Below are 19,715 nucleotides of genomic sequence, written 5' to 3'. Positions count from 1 at the left end.
GTGCAGTGTCTGAGGGTGTTCGGTCAAGGGCTTCTCTGCGTCCATCTTAAGGGCTGAATGGTTTGAGTGGGTGAAGGGTGGGGGCCTGGTCCTTCGAGGGGAAGGCACTGCAAGGAAAGGGGGGGCTCTGGGCCCAGCCTGTGCCGCGTCTTGACTTCTCATGGTCACCTGGGGCTGAGGAGCCTAAAGAAGGAGACAAAGGGAGTTTGTTCAGTTGTCTTTGGCCTGATATTGCAGTGACTAGATCAGACCTCCCACACCTGAGGGTGGGCTCCCTGTGAACTGGGGGCTTCCTAGAGCTTCCCTGGCCTCACCAGGCCACACCGAAGCTGCCGACCAGAGACTGTGCACTGTGCTCGCAGGCTTTCAACTCCTGCAGCTTCCAGAGGTTCAAGCACCCCACTGTCATGGGCCCCTGGGCTTGCTGACAGGAAGTCTGGGGGAGGGATCAGGAGGAGGCAAGTGGTCAGAAGAAGGTGGGGGCCTGAAGGTCAGAGAAGGGCCAGAGGGAGGTGAGGCAAGAGGAGAGTACAGAGCAGAGGGGGACAGGAGGAAGGCGTCGAAGAGCCTGTGGGCTCTAGCAAGGGAGGGGCTGGCTGGCGGGAGATAGGAACCTAGCTGAACGAGGTGGGCAGTCAGGAAGAGAGGGTACAGAAGCAACGAGGCGGTGGTGTGAAAGTGGGGACCGCGGGGCTCTGGAATCTCAGTCTGCTCCTGGATCCGTTCCTTTAGGACTTCATAAGGAGGTAGAGGTGGGGAGCAGAGGGGGGGGAGGGACAGAGACAGAGAGAGAGAGAGAGAGCGCTGCCTGTAACACAGCTCTGCCCACTGTACAAGTGTGGAAACTGAGGCCCTAGGGGCAGCAGCCAGAGGCTGGGCTGGAGCTGGGTGTGTGACTGTTGCAGGAAGCTGGGAAGTGATGGGCTCAGGGATGAGGAGAGGCGGGCTTAGTGCAGAGAGCAGGCAGCTGGCTGAGCGCAGGGACACTCAACCCCACAGGACTTGGGGTGGGGGCGGGGTGGGGCAGTGGAGAGTGTCCTCAGCCTTCACCCCTTCTTTAGCTCAGTGCTCTGGGGGTGTTCAGTCAAGAGGCTTCTGGGCTTCCATCTTATAAATATTCATGCCCATGCTCTCTTCATTTAGAAGTGTAGATCCAATTATTTTAATGAACACTGAAAACTTTCTCTTCCATAATAGCTTTCTCTTCATATAATGGTATGTGCGTTATGTAACACATTGGGTGTTCCTTTGCAGATGTCTCTGAGATGTAAGAATTACATAACTCAGAAACCAAGGCTTCTGGTCACCCTAAATCTTAGAGCACAGAGAACATGCTTCATGGGAAGCCCTTAGTGTTCTTGTGACATTTCTGACATTTCCTCTGCTCTCTGGCTTGCCCTGGGAACAGCAACTGCTTCCTGATGGAGCTGGTGCCCCAGGGAAGTGGGTGGAGGCGTTTCTTTAAGCAGAGGGTGTCCTGGCCAGAAGCTAGTTTGATGCAGACACTGGCTGGGCTGCAGGACAAAGGCCCAGAGTCTCTCACCTGGGGACCCAGTTTGCAGGTAAGACTAGAAGTTAGGGTGTTAGTGGATGGTCATATCGATGAGGAGTTGCCTAGGGTGGGATGGAGGCTGGGATGGGACCCGACGAACACCAGGAAAGGGGCACCGGAACCACGACTCTCGTTTTGAGAGGTTGCATTTGTCCTGAGGGTTTTCCAAGGGCGTGCTGGTCTGCAGGTGGAGTAAGGAGGGCTGGGACAGGGACCCAGCCTGAGGAGGATCTGAAGAGCAAGTGAGGTGACTCACTCACAGTCGAGGGGGCTCGTTGAGGCCGAGAGACTCCACTGTGTTCTGGATAGGATGGGAACTAAACTGCAGAGGTGAGGCGTACTGATTGGTTTTGTGCGTCAACTTGACACAAGCTAGAGTCATTCATCAGGGAAGAAGAAGCCTCAGCTGAGGAAATGCTTCCATGAGATCCAGCTGTAAGACATTTTCTCATTTAGTGATCAATGGAGGAGGGCCCAACCCATGGCAGGTGGTGCCATCCCTGGGCTGGTGGTCCTGGATTCTATAGAAAGCAGGCTGAGCAAACTATGGGAAGCAAGCCAGTAAACAGCATCCCTTCATGACCTCTGCATCAACTCTGCCTCCAGGTTCCAGCCCTGCCTGAGTTCCTGTTCTGACTTCCTCCAACTATAATATGAAAGTATAAGCCAAATAAACCTTTTTCTTCCCTACTTGCTTTTTGGTCATGGTGTTTCATCACAGCAACAGAAACCCTGACTAAGACAAGAGGGTAAATTTCATTGTGACATCAGGATGTGGAAGGCAGGGATTTCATGGACTTAGAAAGATTGATTAAAGTCAGAGCTTTGACAACATGTGGACAAGTTTGTCCTGCTGCTCATCTTCAATAGCTTACAGTCGGCACACCATAATTGTGCAGATTGTGGGGTTCTGTGTGAGACTTCAGTACAGGTTCATAATGATCAAGTCTCATCCTTCATCTCAAATACTGATTCTTCATGATAAAACATTGAAAAGATCTTTTTCACTGTCTAGAACTATAGAGTAGGGCTGAGAACATAACGTGGTGATGAATGAGCTTTATATGAAAGATACCAAGGGTTCCATGTGCCAGGGGTGGGAATGGGGGAAACCAAATGCAAAAACAGATAGTGATGGGCTGGGCACAGTAGCACATACCTTTAACCCCAGCACTTGGGGAGACAGAGGCAGGGATAGTAGGGTATCTATGATTCAAGACCAGCCTGGTCTTCACAGTGAGTTCCAGGCCAGCCAAGGCTGCATAGTGAAACCTTGTCTTAGTCAATGTTTTATTGCTGTGAAGAGACACCATGACCATGGCAACTCTTATAAAGGAAAACATTTAACTAGGGATGGCTTACAGTTTCAGAACTTTAGTCCATTGTGCAGTAAGTAGAAGCATGGCGGCATGCAGGCAGATATGGTGCTGGAGAGGAGCTGAGATTTCTACATCTGGATCAGCAGGCAGCAGGAAGAGAGGGTGACACTGGGCCTGGCCTGAGTATTTGAGACCCCAAAGTTCCCTCATCCCAACAAGGCCACACCTACTCCAACAAGGTTACACCTCCAAGCATTCACATCTGTGAGCCTATGGGGCTCTTATTCAAACCATCACAGATACTGTCTCAAAAAACAAAAAACAAACAATATGGCATACTTTTTGCTCATCAATCAACCTCTCCCCATCCCTGCTCCTCATTCTCCCCAGCCTCTAGGAACGCCTTTTTCTCTGCTTCTAGGACTAAGCCTGTTTAGATCTACCTGTGAGTGTAATCATGTGACATTGGCCTTTCCATGCCTGTTGTGGTTTTTCACCTACTGGAATGCTCTTCAATTCCACTCATGGCGATGTAAGTTACAAGATTCTCTCACTCCTTCCTTCCTTCTTTCTATGTCAGTGTGTCTACACACTTGTGTTCACATGCTCCTGTGTGTGCATCATTCATATGAAGGTCAGAGTAACATCAGGTGTCATCTTCAGTGGCTCCCCATCTTAGTTTTAGAGACAGGATCTCTCAATGAACCTGGAGCTCACTGATTTGGAGTAGACTAGCTGACCAGCAAATCCCCACGCATCCTTCTCTCTCCCCATTCCCAGTGTCTAGATTGTAGGTGTACACAGCATGCCCTATCTATCTGTCTATCTATCTATCTATCTATCTATCTATCTATCTATCTATCTATCTATCTATTTTGGTTTTCTGAGACATGATTTCTCTGTGTAGTCCTGGATCTGGCTCTGTAGACCAGTCTGGCCATGAACTCACAGAGATCTGCCTGCCTCTGCCATCCTGAGTGCTGGGATTAAAGACTTGGGCCCAGCTATTTATTTTTTTTCTTATGTGGCTTCTGGAGCATCTAACTCAGACCCTCCTGCTTATTTGGCTAGCACTTTATTGAATAAGCCATCTCTTCATTATCCTCTCCTCTCCTCTTCTCTCCTCTCCTCTTCCCTCTCCTCTCCTCCCCTACCCTCCTTCTGACCCCTTTTCTCTGTCAGGGTCTCATGTAGCCCAGGCTGGTCTCATATTTGTTAGCAGCCAAGGATAATCTTGAACTCAATCTTTTTCCCTCTGCCTCCAAAGTGCTAGGATTACAGGCTTGTATCACCATGCTTTGCAGGATTCTGTCCTTTATTAAAGCTCAGTAGTTTTCCATTGAGAGTATGTATTACATTTTCTTATCTACTCACCTGTTCCTGGACACTTAGATGGATTTCGTGTCCACACTGTGACTAATACACACACACACACACACACACACACACACACACACACACACACACACACACCTTTGTTGCACTGACTTCATTTCCTTTGGCTTACAGTCCAGCAGAGTGCTTGGTTTCTTAAGTGGTATGGTAGGCAAGTAGTTGAACCTCAGGGTGCGCATTGCCACATCTTCAGAGTAGGGGTGCTCATCAGCCTTGCCTCCTTGGGCTTGGGAAGAATTCAGTGCAGGTTATCCTCAGCCTGATGGATAAACTTCTAGATCCTCAGGCACCATTACTTGAGAAGGCCCGGACCTCAGCTCTGCATCACATGCATGATGCATGTCTAGGCTGTTACTTGGGCTCTCTACCTCAGTTTCCTTCTCTGAAAAAGAGGCCACTGTAGTGTTCATCTCCTAGATGGTGTAGGGAATTAATTGACTTTTTTTTTTTTTTAAATCATAGCCTATTGGCTGATCCCTAGAACATGTGAAATGGCGAGGGAGCTGTCACCCTCAGTGACATCTCCTTGAGCAGTCAAGGTGACCATGGGTGCTGATTAAGATAGAACAAAGTGTTGGAGTGAGGTGTGACTGGGAAGATGATGACATCAGAGAGAGCAGAGGTGGGTATACCCAGAACAGGGAGCAAGTGCCGGCACGCTGCTCCCAGGGTCGTAACAGAGGACCTCCCCCACAGTCCTGACTGTCGAGCTCTTGGTATTGGAGAACGATTCCTACCTTCCACCCCAGAATTAAAAGAAAAGTCAAGGTTATATCAAAGACATCCAAAAAGGAAGTGAATACAGTGAGCGCCTTTGTCTGTGAAGGGTTTGCTAGAGCCGTGTGTCGGACACTGGGTCCCACTATTTTGGGAGGCAGAGCTTAGGCAGAGGAAGTAGTGTGATGTGCCTTTGCAGGTTGTATGGGGACCCAGGTCCCTTCCTCTTTCTGCTTCCTGTTCACTGTGATGATGGACTGAACCTCCTGCACTGTGAGCACAGGTCCATCTCCATCTCCCCGAAGATGCTGTTCTCAGTGTTTGATCACAGTAAAGCTAAGATTGATGCTGTTCTCATTGGTGAGGAGCTCATGGGAAAGAAACCTCTGTGAGAGCAGAAGTGCAAGTTATTGTCACAGAATCAGCAGTTTCTGTGCAACCAAACGGAGTGTGCAGAAACGTGGAGGAGGGGATGATGAAGAGGGAAGAGAATGCTCACAGGAACCAAGGATGGAAATCCAACAGCTGAAGCACGAAGGACCATGGCTGCGATGGGCATGTGGGGAGAGGACATAGTCCGCTTTAGGCAACAGAAACACAAAGAGAAATTATATATTGAAGAGGCTCAGTACCTGCTCCCTCTTCTACATGCATGAGAGATAAACAAGAATGAGTTGACTAACTAAGCCTAGTGGCACACACCTTTAATCCCAGCACTCAGAAGGCAGAGACAGGGGGATCTCTGCGAGTTCCAGGTCAGCCTGGTCTGCAGAGCGAGTTATAGGACAGCCAGGGGAAGATACAAATAAACTTCCTTCAAAAAAAAAAATGGGGGCTGGAGAGATGGCTCAGTGCTTAAGAGCCCTGGCTGCTCCTCTAGAGGGCCAGAGTTCAATTCTCAGCACCCACATGGTGGCTCACAACTGTCTGTAATTCCAGTTCCAGGGGATCATCTGCACCAGGCATGTGTGTGGTGCACATACCTGTGCATGCAGGCAAACTACCTGTACACATATATAAACAAATCTTTAAAAAGATGACTCGGTGGCTGTGGTTTTGAACAAAGTCAAGGAGATCAGAGGAGGCTTCAGGATGAGAAAATGTGCTAGATTTATCGAGAGGCGAGGCCACTGGTTCAACCCAGGACTCTTCCACCTCAAGTCAGTCCTGAGGCCTCAGCTCCAGGAGAAGCTGAAGAGGATGAAGGCAGCGGCGCTAATCCAGGAGCATTCACTTAGTATCTGTAAGATGATTGGAGGCTTCATGCAGTGGATGCAGTGGAGGTGTCTAAGGGCCTGGCGGTGTTATGGTCTGCCATTATCTTGATAACATAAAGCACAGGATACCCTCCTACCCTGAACTCAGCTGCAGGGAAGCCTGGGAGTCTATGTTTTCCAGAACCTTCATAGTGAGGGCCCCCCTTGTGGATACTGTGGACTTTCAGCAGCATGACAATCATCAGGTTTGAAAAATACCTTTTTCTGCATCTGCATGTTCAGGGGAATCCAGATGCCACCACAGCCAGGAGCCTCGCTGGGCAGTACATCGAAGGGAGGGGCCAGGAGCCTCTGAGAGAACTGGCCAGAGGCAAGAGCAGACAGGTCACACAGATGTCTGAGCACTTAGAACTTCCTCCTTCCAGCCCATAGTCAACTTTCCAGGAAGGAAGAGGAGAGGGAGGGGCCTTCTAAGCGGCTGCTGTCCCCGCCTTAACATGACATGACACCTTGCTCCCTGTAAGCTGCGCACGCACGTGAGCACTCTCAAGGAGGCTGGACATCTTCAGCCTCTGCTGGTGGCTAATGCGGTCCCCGTGGAGGGCAGGAAAGGGGACTTCCCTCAGGGACTTGGCCAGGACTCCAAGGCTGGGGACTCTTTTGTCCTCGTCAGCTGTCTGACCACTCATGGGAATCATCTGGGCTTAGGGACCAAACCTGGGATTTGGAGCAGAGGTGAGACAAGCAGCTGCCGTGAGAATGTAAAGGTTCCTCAGCCCATCCTCCCTCCTTGCTTCCCCTTTCTCGGTTCATCCCGCCTTCCACTTTGTTGGGGTTGACATCCTGTGGCTTTCGTCGGGATGGCACTGGTACCTGTCCTTACCCTTCCCTCAGACTCTTTGGGGAGACAACGGCAGACCATTCCATCCACGGGCATGTCTGGGTGTCCGCTGTGCTGCTGCTGCTCTGTACCCCCTCACCCCACCTGCTCCTCTGGTTTGAGAACGGTGGTACTGTCTGTCTTGGACAGGCTGTGAACAGGCTACAGGAGAGATAACCGGCAGCTGCTGGCTGATTGAATGAACTTGTGACCCCAGTTCGAAGATGAGGAAGTCAGCTGGGAGAAGTGACAGTCTTCGAGGGGGCGTGGCCACTCTTGGCTGCCTGGGCTTTCTTAGGAATCAGGATTTAAATCTAAGGACCCTGTGACCTTCTCTCAGACACCCCATTCCCACTTCCTGCCTCAGTTCCTTCTCAGTCTGGCCTTTTCCTTTACCCTAACCTGTACCAGCCCCTGAGCTGCCCTCCCCACGGAGCAGAATCAGAGAAGAGCTGGAGGAACATCCAAGGCTTCCTTCTTATCGGTCAAATTCCAATATGACGCTCCTGTTCAGTGTGTTTGCTCAAGGGGACCTTTGAGCAGCTCATACTCCTGGAGGCTTCTAGCCTCTGTTCCTATTCCCTGTGACCCTTGGATCTCAGTGACACAGAGACACCCTCACCCCTGGCCTCAGTGACAGCCCCACCCCTGGCCTTTCTGAGTGTGTGAGAAGACCACTTGAGCCTCTGTGCCTCTGGTCTCTCCCCAACATGGCCCTGTCCTGCTCTGTGCCTCCCCACCTGGCCCAGCTTAAGGCCCTGCACAGGCAAGTCTGTCCCCCAGCGTGGGTGCTGGGCCTCTGATGGCTGAAGGGGTGAATGGAGCAGCGTCAGGAGAGGATGTGGTACGTGGAGTCGCTCTTTGGCAAGCAGTCAGAAGGGCCCGCTCTCCGCCCTAGAAGGAACTGCTTCCTGGAGCTCTCATGATGCCTGATGCACTTGAGGAAGTTGAAGGTATGTGCGCCGGTATCATCGCCGTAAAGCCCCCTCGGAAAGGAGGCAGAAACCCACCCCAGGTGCCAAAGCTCCTAGCTTGCTCTTAGGGACAAGAGGGTAGGGTGGATCAAGGTAGATCCCAGGCTTAGGAAACTCCTGAGAAAGTTTTTTATCTATGATTTTTTTTCAGGTCCCACGGGGATTCGGGGAGCTAGAGCAAGGGCTCTGAGCCGTGGGAGGGCCTTGGGCAGGTCTCTGCAGGACTGCTACTGAGACATTCCATCTTTCCAGGCTTTAAAGAGTACTTAGGGGAGGGGGGCAACGACAGTTTACATAACTTTACTAAAAGTCTTCATGTGTATATTCGGCTCATGACCATGCATTTAAGCATTTAAATAGCAAACAACAATATTTTTTAAAAGAATATATGAAGCGGGATGGTACACACCCATAATGCCAGCTGTATGGTGAGGTGAGTCGAAGTCCAGTCCTGGGGTACATGAGATCTTACCTCCGCCAACACACACACACACACACACACACACACACACACACACACACACACACACATACAAGAAAGTAGCAAAAGCAGGAGGTGGGTGAGCCCTGGTGTGAGGAGCAGCAGGACTGTGTGAACCCCTTGCTGGGTCTCCAGACCCAGGCTCTGGACAACATGGTGGGTAATGGACATCTGTGTACCTGTCTCCTGCCTGTCAAGCTCCCGGCTGCCCTGTTCTTGCTGCCCTGGTCTGGATGCTCTGCCTTGCCCTGTAGCTAGGCTCTGCCTAGGGTGTGGCTGGGGACATTGAAGGTACCTCACTTAAAGAAGGTCTGCTCAGGGTCCTATCTGGGCTCTTACGGCAGTTTAGTCTCCAAGTCCCGGTACAGAGGGCGTGGCGTTACCATCGCACAGCCTAGGGTGATCAGTCAGTGACAGCAAGGGTTGTCACAGATCTGTCAACGACTTCACCGAGCAGTGGGAGCCTGAGCTCCGGAGGACCCCTGCTTCCCACAGAAGCTGCAGGGAGCACGCGTGTACCGATATGAATCACCCAGACCCACCTTGGGGAGTTTCTATTCCTGTAGACAACATGAAAGTCACAGCGTGCATGATCTGTAAAAATAGCCTTGCCTTGACACTCCAAGCCCCCCCCCCCCGCCCCCCTCCGGCTCCTCCTGGCACAAGAACTGCGTTGCCAGGCTGCACATCAGCCAGACTTTCCTAATTGCCTGGAATGGGTGAGGGCTCCCTGCTGAGCCCCCTGGCTCAGCTTTCCTGTGCAGAAGGGCCCGGGGAAGAATCTGCTGACTGTCCTTGCAGACGCCTGAGTGGGTCTGACACAGCTGGATCAGGAGGACTTGCTCATATCCATGGTCTAAGTATGAAGCCTTCCGCTAGCACTCTCCTCTCTGGCCAGTGTTTCCCTGTCCTGAACCAAAAGTGCTGGATGTCCTGGTGACCTCCTCACTGCCCCCTGCTCCCGAGTGATGCTCTTGCGGGAACGTCAGCGGAGAGAGTTTCCTTCTCTTCAGAAGACGTACCAGGCCTGCACTCCTCATCCTCCACCCTCACCCATGGCCCACTCCATTCTTGGCTTTTTTATTTTTATTTTTTGGAAGCTGGGTGAGTGTACTTCTAAGGGGACAGAAGAGTGGACCCACTTTGTGGAAATTCTCTCTGCTTGCCTAACATTCTAGCTCTACTCAGGGGGGAGTGGACCCTGCCGAACCCCTTTTTAAGCCCCAGAGGAAGAGTCCCTAAGCGCAACAGGTTAACTTTGGAGCTGCTTGGGAGTCTCTGGCCCCGCCCCTGCACCCCCCCCCCAAGGAAGTTCAGGCCGGAAGAGGGGAAGTGGCCCTGCCGGGAGGGGGCTCGCAGGTGGTTGGTCCTGGATGAGAAATGGCACCTCAGAGCTCAGTCGGCTGCACTGGACCACCTACAGGTAACAGTCTCTGGGCACTAAGGGAAACTGAGGCCCAGTGCCTCTGACCTGATCTTGCTTTCCTGAGGTCTGGGTTCTGCCCACACCTGTCCTGAACAGTGGGCTCCCCCGGGGTTACAGGCAGCAGCTGCCCCTGAGTACACTGCACTCCGTGACAGCAGCTGCCTACAGTGGGCAGACCCGGTTTGTCCCTGATAATGGGTGACATTTTTCTACAAACCCTCAACTTCCTCCAGATTTGAGTCAGGGCTGCAGGCCGGGGTGGGGGAAGCTCCCCAAAGGCAGCCCAGGAGCCCTCTTGGCTTGCGTGACACCAACCTCCACTGGCCCACAGTCCACTCCCCCGAAATCTTGCTGGGAAATCACCAAGCACCAGAGATTACATAGTCTCAGGAGTCGGTCCTACAACCCCTGGGCAAGAGGTTCCTCATGAGCCACGAGTGGGTGTGGGAGCCAAGACCCAGCCGCTCATCACTCGTATCATTTGCCTAGCCTCAGTTTACCTCTCTAGGGATGGAGGGTTATTAGTCTCCTTTTTACTGGGTCTTGAGGGTAGTAAGTGATGAGACTCGGACCCTGGCAAGCAAGTGGTCGGCTCAAACTGCTATCCTGTAATGGGATCGTTCCTGAACTCCAGCCAAGCATCTCGTAGAGAGGCTGGGAGAGAAAACACACTGGTATTTAGAACCCGGAAAATTCTAAATTCTTCCTTGACAGTGAGGACAGGTCAGGAAATATCTGCCGGTCTGTCCTGGACTGGGCTTTGTGCTGTTCAAGATGGGGGTGGAGCAGGGGTGTGCTCAGTACCCCATAGCTTCGTGGAAAGTTCTTCTCATCTCTCTTTTGCTCCCCTGAGGGATCACTAGTCATTGCAACAGATCAGTCCACCTGCCTGCCTGCCTTTCATTCTTTCTTTAGTAAGACCCTCTCAAGGACGAGTTTCTGTGTGAGTTTGTGTTATATCGGCAAAGAAGACGTGGTTCTCAACATGGCACCATTATTGGACAGCAGGGACACCTGCCCTGCTGCCCACAGGTGATTCATAACAGTCCCCACTTAACCAACAGAGGGCGAAACTGTGGGATGACCAGGAACGTGGATGGTTGATGTGAGTTCCGGTTGGTCCCTATCTGTCCACCTGAATTTTCCCTCTACTTTTAGCACTTACTCTGTCCCACAGATGAAGACAGAACTCCTTACGTTGCCAGGATGGCCTTGGACTCATGGCAATCTCCCTGCTTCAGTCTGCCCAGTGTTGAGATTACAGCCTGAGCCGTCGTGTTTAGCTGACCTTGGGCAGACTCTCTGAGCCTTATTTTCTTCATTTGTAAAATGTGCACAATTCTCAAAGCATCCAGGATGTATCCCACCCTCTCTGTGGAGCACTCAGCACACAGCCAGTCAGATCTCACTTCTCTAAATTACCCTCCACTCTCCCAGCCCCACTCACCTGTACTGCTTTGTGTGTGTGTGTGTGTGTGTGTGTGTGTGTGTGTGTGTGTGTGTGTGTGTGTAGACGCCAGAAGTCAATGTTTCAAGTTTTCCTTAATTGCTTTCCACCTTATTTTTTGAGTCAGGGTCTCCCACTGAATTTGAAGCTCCCTGATTTGGCTAGACTGGCTGGTCAGCAAGCTCCAGGAGCTTCTTGTCTCCGTCTTCCCAGAGCTGGGATGAAAGGGGTACACCTAGTTTTTACGTGGGTGATGAGGATCAAACTTGAGACCTCTGATTTGTAAGGTGAGAGTTTTACTGACTGAGTCATCTCAGGTCCCCGCCTTGTGTCCTTGCACCCTGGACGGTTTGCAGAAGCTGAGCGCGGGCACGCTTGTTTCTGCTGCTTTTGGGTTGGTATTTGCATTCTAACTTGGGAATCTCCAGGACACTAGAGCTTCAAGCAAGGAAAATGCGTGGCTGGCACTGGTTTAGAGAATGCTTGTACCTCCTTCAGCTGAACTCCTGAAGCCATGCCAGCTGGGCTTCCCCATGGTTGGAGGTGCCATCTCAGTCCAGACCCCCGGAGGTCTGTCTAGGGCAGTGGCTGGGCACTGGCGAGCTCGCTGCGGTCTAGGGGATATCTTCTTGGCCTGCAAACATTCTTGTGTGTGTACACTGTTTCCGTTACCTGTGAGGTGTGGAAAACGCAGACCACTGTGGGAAGGAGGTGTTGATGGTGTTGAGTCTTACAACTTTGGATTCTCGGTCTCAGCTGTGAAGATGCAGCTTCTGCCTGCCCCAGTGTGGCACCTGGGGGCACCCTGGACACAGGAGCTGCAGTTATCACTGTTTACATTGCTGTGTGGAGCAGCCGACTCCAAACTCCCGGGACTAAGCAAGGTTTTATGGACAGGCAAGCACAGTCATGTCTCCTGATAGAGCCAGATGTGAACTAGAGCCCAGAGCCAATGCTTTCCTTGTGGCGGGTACTTTTTCTCCTTATTGAACTTTAGAAAGCAGCACTATGTTGAGAAAAGATTCAATTTCAGGGCTAAAAACAAGCAAAACTATCTTGCATCAAGAATATATGCGAATTCTCTCTATAGTATTCTGGATAAACTGGCCTCCTGTTTTTGCTTGCATACCTCTAATGTCAGAGGGCTCACTCACTCACAGTGAGGCCTCTTCTCAGAAGTACTTAGAGCAATGCAGGCCGGCTCCCTGAAGCACGCGGTGGCTACTCGTCCTACTGCCCTGTGAAGTCACACTGTGGACCGTGTCCTGAGCCCTGGAGGATGGGCTCTCCCCTCTATGAGTCAGGAGCTCGGCTCAACCTATCTTCTTCTGGGTTCTGTAGCCCTTCCTCTGGAGCCCTGCAACCAGCCAGCTTCGGGGCCCAGTGTGAACAGAGCCGAGAAAGGCAACTCAGGCCCTGTTCCTCTTCTGAACTGCGTCGGGGTAGTCTTGCTTCGCCTCGCGTCTTACTTTCCTGTATACAGGAAAGCAAATCTACAAATTCTCATTTGCGGCAACTCCTTCTGTGTTTTGTGCATCTCTGTTTATTCCTTTCCAATATTTCAGCCACACACTTCTGATTGTATCTCTGACTCACGTTATTTAAGAGACTGTGCTAGAAAACCTTCGAAGTGAACGAGAAGATGTGGAAAAGCCGTTTCCGTGTTAGTCAAGGGTCTGTGGATGTGGGGTTCAGATGATCCGATAAACCGTTTGTGGTCCCGGAAGGAGCGTGGGACCACTTTGCTCCTGAGTACCGCCTGGACTCTGGAGTGGAGACGGAGCGTGGGACCCTCCTGTCCGCAGAGACTCCCTAACTTCAAATTCTGCTCCTTCGTCTGTACGCTCTCCTGCGAACCGGGCTGGCCAGAGCTCGGCCGTCTCTACTTGACTAATGACATTTTTAGGGTCAGTCACCACGGTCGCTAAATACAATCAGTTTTCCCTTCTCTTACTTTGCATTTCTGGCACATTCCCGTATTTCCTCACTGTGCTCACTGGAACATAAATCGAGTGTTTCAAATCTCATTATTTGTCACAGCTATTACCACTGCAGGGTCTCTGCTACCCTGGCAGTTCTTTTGACTAGAAAAAAAAAATTCCCATTTCATTCTCTTTTTGCATACTACAAGCCCGATGAAGGGAGGCAGAGCCGTTTATTTTAGTGTGCCCGTGCCTTTTCGGTTTCTCGGTTTGTTACCCATAAAAGATACTTGGATTTTTAAGTGGATGCTCTTTGTCATAGAGGATATTGGTATTAAAATTATTTACTGTGTCTGTGTTAATGTCAGGAGAGTTGTGGCCCTCCCTACTGTATCAAGGCTATTTTTCAATTTCGGTTTCATTAAAAAATTTCTCTTCTTTTTGTCTTTTCAAAGTAGATAAGATCACTTAACATAAATATCAAATTGGAAATTATCAAAACCCTGATGTTTGCATTAATATATTTTAACAGCTCACCAGACTTTGAGAGAATTATATTTTAGATATTTTCACTTTTACCCACTTTATTTATTTTGAGATTGAGTCTCAAATAGCCCAAACTGGCCTCAATTGAGATCCTCCTAATTCAGCTTCCTGAGTGTTGGGACCACAGAAATGTACTCTTCCACCCGGCTACTAAAAAAAAAAAAAAAAAAAAAAAAAAAAAAAAAAAAAAAAGTTTAAAATAATGGACAAATTTGGAACTTTGTAGTTTGAGGCAGCCTGGTCTACATAGTGAGCTCTAGGACAGCCAGGGCTACATAGAGAGACACTGTGTCCAACAAACAAACAACAAAATGATTCCCTCTGACCTGGGAAGGCAATGCCCCCTCGCAGGGCAGTTCAGAGCGCGGGGCACTTCAGTGCATCTCGTCATTTTGTACGATTCTCACACCCTTGCCACACCTCGAGTTAATCCAGGCGACACTTCATTTCAAAAGCTGCTTTTATCATTTACTGTTCCTGGTGCTTGATATAATTTTTAAAGGAATCTAATGTTGTTTCTGTGTTTTCTTGTATCATTATGTTAGAAATATGCATAAAAAAGTAATAAATAGGAAGCCTACCACCGAACCGCTAGAATACAATGCTGTCTGGTATACGGAATTTTTTTTTCTAGGTTTTTTTTTTTTTTTTTTTTTTTTCTCTGTGTGTGGGTTTTTAAAAATCACAGTTGCAATCATTCTGAATGTATAATTTTATAGTTTGTGGGTTTTTATGTAACCTAGTCAGCATAAACATAGCATAAAAATTTTCCATTGAGTAGATTTACTGTAGTGAAATCAGCCATCGCTTAGTATTTTAGTGAGTGTACTTTCTTATTATTAGAAAAAAAATGCCAAAAAGAACATATTCTCTACATAACTTTTTTTTATCTTTTGCGTAGTTTGCTGAAAGTCTAAGAATTACTACATAGAAAACTAATATGATTTTTGTGGCTGATGATTAATCAGATTTTCTAAGTTGTGTGCTATGTACTGGCTTGCATACTCATTTTAGTATTGCTGAGCCCTTGCTCGGCTTCTTAGGCTTGATAAACATTTTATCTCTCAGTAAATCCTTTTCTGTGTCCTTTGCCTGTTTATCAAGCATCTTCTTCTAGAGAAAGGACATTGTTATCTAAAAAAAAAAAAATTGTTGCACTTTGTTTTATTCAGTATAATATTTTATCTTAATTTTTTAAAAGCAATGTTCTGTTCTGCATAGCTGTGCTGTTCTTCTTTTCCTTTAAAATTTTTAAGAATTCTATTTATTTTATCAGTTTATGTGCATGAGTGTCTGCCTCCATGTGTATGCCAGGTGTGTGCCAGGTGCTCACGGAGTTCAGAGGAGAGAGAGCTTCTGAGTCCCTGGGACTAGAGTGGGGGCCGCCGTGGGGGGGCTGGGAACTGAACCTGGGTCTTTTTAAGAGCAACAAGTGCTCTTAACTATTGAGCCAACTCTTTAGGTACCCCACCCCACCCCGCCCACCCCCCCACCCCGCCACCTTGCTCTTTCTTTCTTTTTGGGGATTGTACCTTGGGCCTTGCCTTCCACTTTTCAATTATCCTAAACCAGCAGAGTCCGTCTGCATCTTCTGACTGTTAAATTTTCATCTGGCTTTCCCCTCTGCTTTGATCTTTGTCAAATGCAGTTCCTTAATAAGTCTGAGTGTCCTTAGCTGCCTACCATGGGGTGAAGACAAGTTACTTCTTACCATCATGATCTAATAGTCTCAACTCACTGGACTGCACCTTTATTACTGATTTTTTTTTCAGGGGTGGAGGATGCCTCATCTTATCTGCCAAATGTACATTATCTGGGATATCTGAGTGTTGGTGTCTAATTTCAACAAGAATGCTTTTATTATTATTTTACCATTAAACACAAAGTTGCTACGGTATCAGCAAGTTACTCCTTATCATTCTAAGGAGCACTTTCTGTCTCTTCATTTAATTAACTGTCATACTAACTGTCACGGAAAACTATGTACATAAGCTTTTCATTTCACTTTAATGATGCGATCACAATGCTAGGCTGTTGTCCCAGTTGGACCTAGTTTCTATTTCTGGCACGGATCTGACTTATTTACAGAGTTTATGATTGCAATAGACTGAACTCTACCTGGTAGCCTCTCAGTTAGGACGGCGGCGTCTATAAGCTGGTTTTTCTCTTTTGTGCTTCACATACCAAGTTTGACAGCAGACTCATAATTCTGACATAACTGACATAACTCATCGTGCATGGGGTCACCAGTTGCTTGCAACATTGAGGTAAGTATGTGCCTGATTCCTGAGCAGTCTTTGATGGCACACTGTTTCTTTCACAATTACTGGTCTAGTGGACTCTTCTCCTTCTTGTTCAGTTCTGGTAACTGGTGCTTCATGCTGTCTGTCTTCAGCTGTGAGGTTTTGTGTGGTTGCACACGGCGGACAGACAGTGTTTCTTGCTGTAGTTTTCTCCTTCCTCTCTGAGCTCTAGATAACATTTCAGTTTGCTTTCTTGATCATGGCGGAGGATTGCATTAGACATACGTCCATGGTTTAGGGCAGTGTCTGCCCCTAACCTACCTGTTACACTTCTGGATTCTGGTATTTCTGTTTTATCTTTATTTTTCACTCCTGATTTCCCTGGGACTCTTTTCCTCCACTTTTCTAAATGCTCAAGTGGATTGCTTAATTCACTTATTTAGTTTTCCCTCCCCTTTTTTCCTCTTTAAAAAAAAATTATATATATAAATTATAACAGCCAGGGCAATATATTTGCCTCCAAATGGCTTGGGCTGCATCATGTGAATTAACTTTTAAATAACAAATCAAAAACGTCTTGCATTGGTGACTACATCTCAAGCGTTTTCTTCCCTGGTTTTCACTTTAGTTTTAAACAGCCAATTACTTTTCTTCTATACTTTTTGTTTGTGGTCAGAGAATATAGACAACACGATTTCTGCCTTGGCTTTTTGTTTTGTTTGGCTTTGTTTTTTGAGACAGGTTCTCATGATGTAGCTTGGCTGGCCAGGAACTCTCTAAGTAGACCAGAGTATGTATGTATGTATCTATGTATCCATGTATGTCCTCAACCTCAAAGATATCCGCCTGCCTCTACATCCCAAATGCTGGGATGGTACATGCACAACCACACCGAGCCTACCTTAGTGTTTTGATGGGTGTTTTATTCTTGCTAGACAGATAATCCATTTTGGCCAATGTTTCTTGGGTATATAAGGGTAAAAAGGTTACTTATTTGCTTAAAACCAGACTCAAGAACTATTGAGTAGTATCAACTATACTGTACATTTAATTTTATTCTGATTTGTTTTTTTCTGCTTGATCTGTTTGAATCTGTTAAAGTCTCTGCACCATTTGCCTTGGTTAGCACACCTCTAAATTCTGTCTTTATCCGCTTCCGTACTGTGCGGTTTGTGCAGGAGACTGTATGCTGCTGGCCTTCACAGTTCTAGCTTCCTTTTCCTGCTGTTATTTTGTTTATGAGGTGCTGGAGCTTCAACCTAAGGCCTGGGCATACCAGGTCAATAAATGCTTTACTGCTGAACTACACTCCCAGCGTGTACTTTTCCCTTTATTAATCGAAAACAACCCTTTCTCTCCTTTTTGTTTATATACATTTTATTAGTGTGTATCTGTTGTGCAAAGTAGTAGGTTTATTATGCCAGCGTCACACACGAGCAGAGTATCTTTTAGTCCCATCACACTCCTCTCCACTCTCCTCTCCTCCCCCCTCCTCCCCCAGGTGCCTTTCCAATGCTGGGGTGATTATTCCCGGGGCTCCAGAGCTTGCTTGCTTGTTTTCTTTGTTGTCACGGGACTGTCACACTGAACACGGTGGTGCTTGTGTGTCCTTGATAAGAGAAGAGTTGGATAATATTTCTGGTTGGTTGTTGGTTTGTTTGTTTTATAGGATTTCACTATGAAGCTCTGGCTGGCTTAGAACTCGCTCTGTAGACCAGGCTAACCTTGAACTCAGAGAGATCTGCCTGCCTCTGCCTCCTAAGTGCTGTGATTAAAGGCGTGCGCCACCACTGCCCGGCTTGAATAAAAAAAAAAAAAAAATTTTTTTTTAAACTGAACTGAGAATGTTGGGAGAGAGCAGTTTGGATGTTTCATATTTACCATCATTTCTGTGTTTAGCTTCTCTCCTGGTTATATTTACACTGTGTGAATACTCTGATGTTTTCGTTTCTTTCTCTTTGGTGATTTTGAAGATAGATGTTCTGTCTTGACCACGGAGCTTAGCAAGTGTCAATCATACATAACAGGTTTCACTATGACATTTTCAGATATATTCAGATATTTTGATCATATTCACCCCCATTATCTCATGCATTCTGCTGATTCCCCTTTCTCTTCTCAGCCAGCACCCCCTCCCCCCCTTTCTGCTCTCACAGGTACCTATTTTTAGTACTCAGTGGTCACTTGAAGGTTCTTTTTTTAAAAATCCTACATTTGGTGAAAAGGCTCAGTGAGTAGAGGTGCTTGCAGGCAAGCCTGACACCCCGAGTTCAATCCCAGGGAACCCACATGGAGGAAGGAGAGAGGCCAGTTACATAGTTGCCCTCTGGTCTCCACACACTTGCTGTGGCGCACACACACACACACACACACACACACAACACACACACACACACGCACGCACGCACCACGCACTGTAAATATAAAAATTAAAATCATATACTTTCTGCTTTGTTCGCCATCAGCTTCTTGAATGTCTAGCGCTGGTTTAGCATCGGCTTCTGACTTGGAGGGACTCAGCCGCCTGCGGCGTGGTCTGTGGATTGCTGCAGGCCTGGGTCGGCTGGAACTGAAGGTGCCCCAGGCCTTAGGCTGAACATGAGGTGGTCTTCATAAGTGACTTCTCTTCTCCAAGGACAGCTGTTTCGTCTCTTTCCAGAGTACATTTATGCCGTTTATCATATTCCTGTGAAGACCCAGTTTGTTTTTTTTTTAAAGATTCTTAAAAAAAAAAAAAAAAAAAAAAAAAAAGGTGGGGCTGGAGAGATGGCTCAGTGATTAAGAGCACTGGCTGCTCTTCCAAAGGTCATGAGTTCAATTCCCAGCAACCACATGGTAGCTCACAGCCATTTGTAATGAGATCTGGTACCCTGTTATGGCCTGCAGACATACATGCAGACCGAACACTGTGCATATAATAAATAAATCTTAAAAAAAAAAAATCCTCAACCCCCTCAAAGTTAAGAAAAAAAAGTCAACCTCCTAAAAATTAAGAAAACAAAGATATATTTGTTTTCATTTTATGTGTACGAGACTTTGCTGCTTGTATAAGTGTACCACAGGCCAGAAGAGGGTGTCCGATCTGCAGGGTAGTTACAGACCATTGTGAATCTCCATGTGGGTGCTGGGAAATGAACACAAGTCCTCTGTATGCGCAACAGTGCTCTTAATCACTGAGCCATCACTTCAGCCCCTCTTTGAATATTCTTTAAAAGATGAATTCCCCTCGACCCTCAGAGGAAATTGAGAAGATTAATATTTCAGACTCACCTTGCCATTAGCTGGAAGTAATTTTTTTCAACCTGATTACTTTATGTCTGTTTGCAGAGAGTGAATATTCTACCTTCGAAGATCACCTTCTGACAAGGCCCCATTTGAAGTCTTTCAGTAACTTAAATGGGACCTTTAGGGTAGTTATACTGGGGGTGGCAACAGCTGAATCTTGTCTATTACACATACGCCACACACACACACACACACACACACACACACACGCACGCACACACACATACGCACACGCACACACAAGTTTCAATGTAGACACATCCCGGCAGCCTAGATCAAAACTTTTGACAGACCAATTTTTCCCTTTGTTA

The 19,715-nt window shown here is 47.9% G+C and overlaps 1 protein-coding gene across 3 annotated transcripts in view; it reads left to right on the top strand.

The window, feature by feature from the left end:
- Positions 1–1,318: 1,318 nt before the first annotated feature.
- Gpr55 (G protein-coupled receptor 55) overlaps positions 1,319–19,715 on the top strand; it is a 25,693-nt gene continuing 7,296 nt past the window's right edge. Inside the window, exon 1 of one of the 3 annotated variants that reach the window (XM_028876212.2) lies at positions 1,319–1,562. Coding sequence is in view for 2 of the 3 variants with exons in the window: in XM_037210039.1 (XP_037065934.1) it covers positions 9,916–9,958 (43 nt within the window). In the remaining variant the exon portion in view is untranslated. Of the gene's footprint in view, positions 1,563–6,735; positions 8,034–9,280; positions 9,959–19,715 lie in introns of those variants that run through there. The other 2 variants (XM_037210040.1, XM_037210039.1) reach the window with 2 other exon arrangements.

Source organism: Peromyscus leucopus, chromosome 13 (assembly GCF_004664715.2).
Source record: "Peromyscus leucopus breed LL Stock chromosome 13, UCI_PerLeu_2.1, whole genome shotgun sequence".
In the NCBI taxonomy this organism is placed as follows: domain Eukaryota; kingdom Metazoa; phylum Chordata; class Mammalia; order Rodentia; family Cricetidae; genus Peromyscus; species Peromyscus leucopus.
Note: the sequence above shows the minus strand (reverse complement) of the source record. Positions and strands in the feature narration are given on the sequence as shown.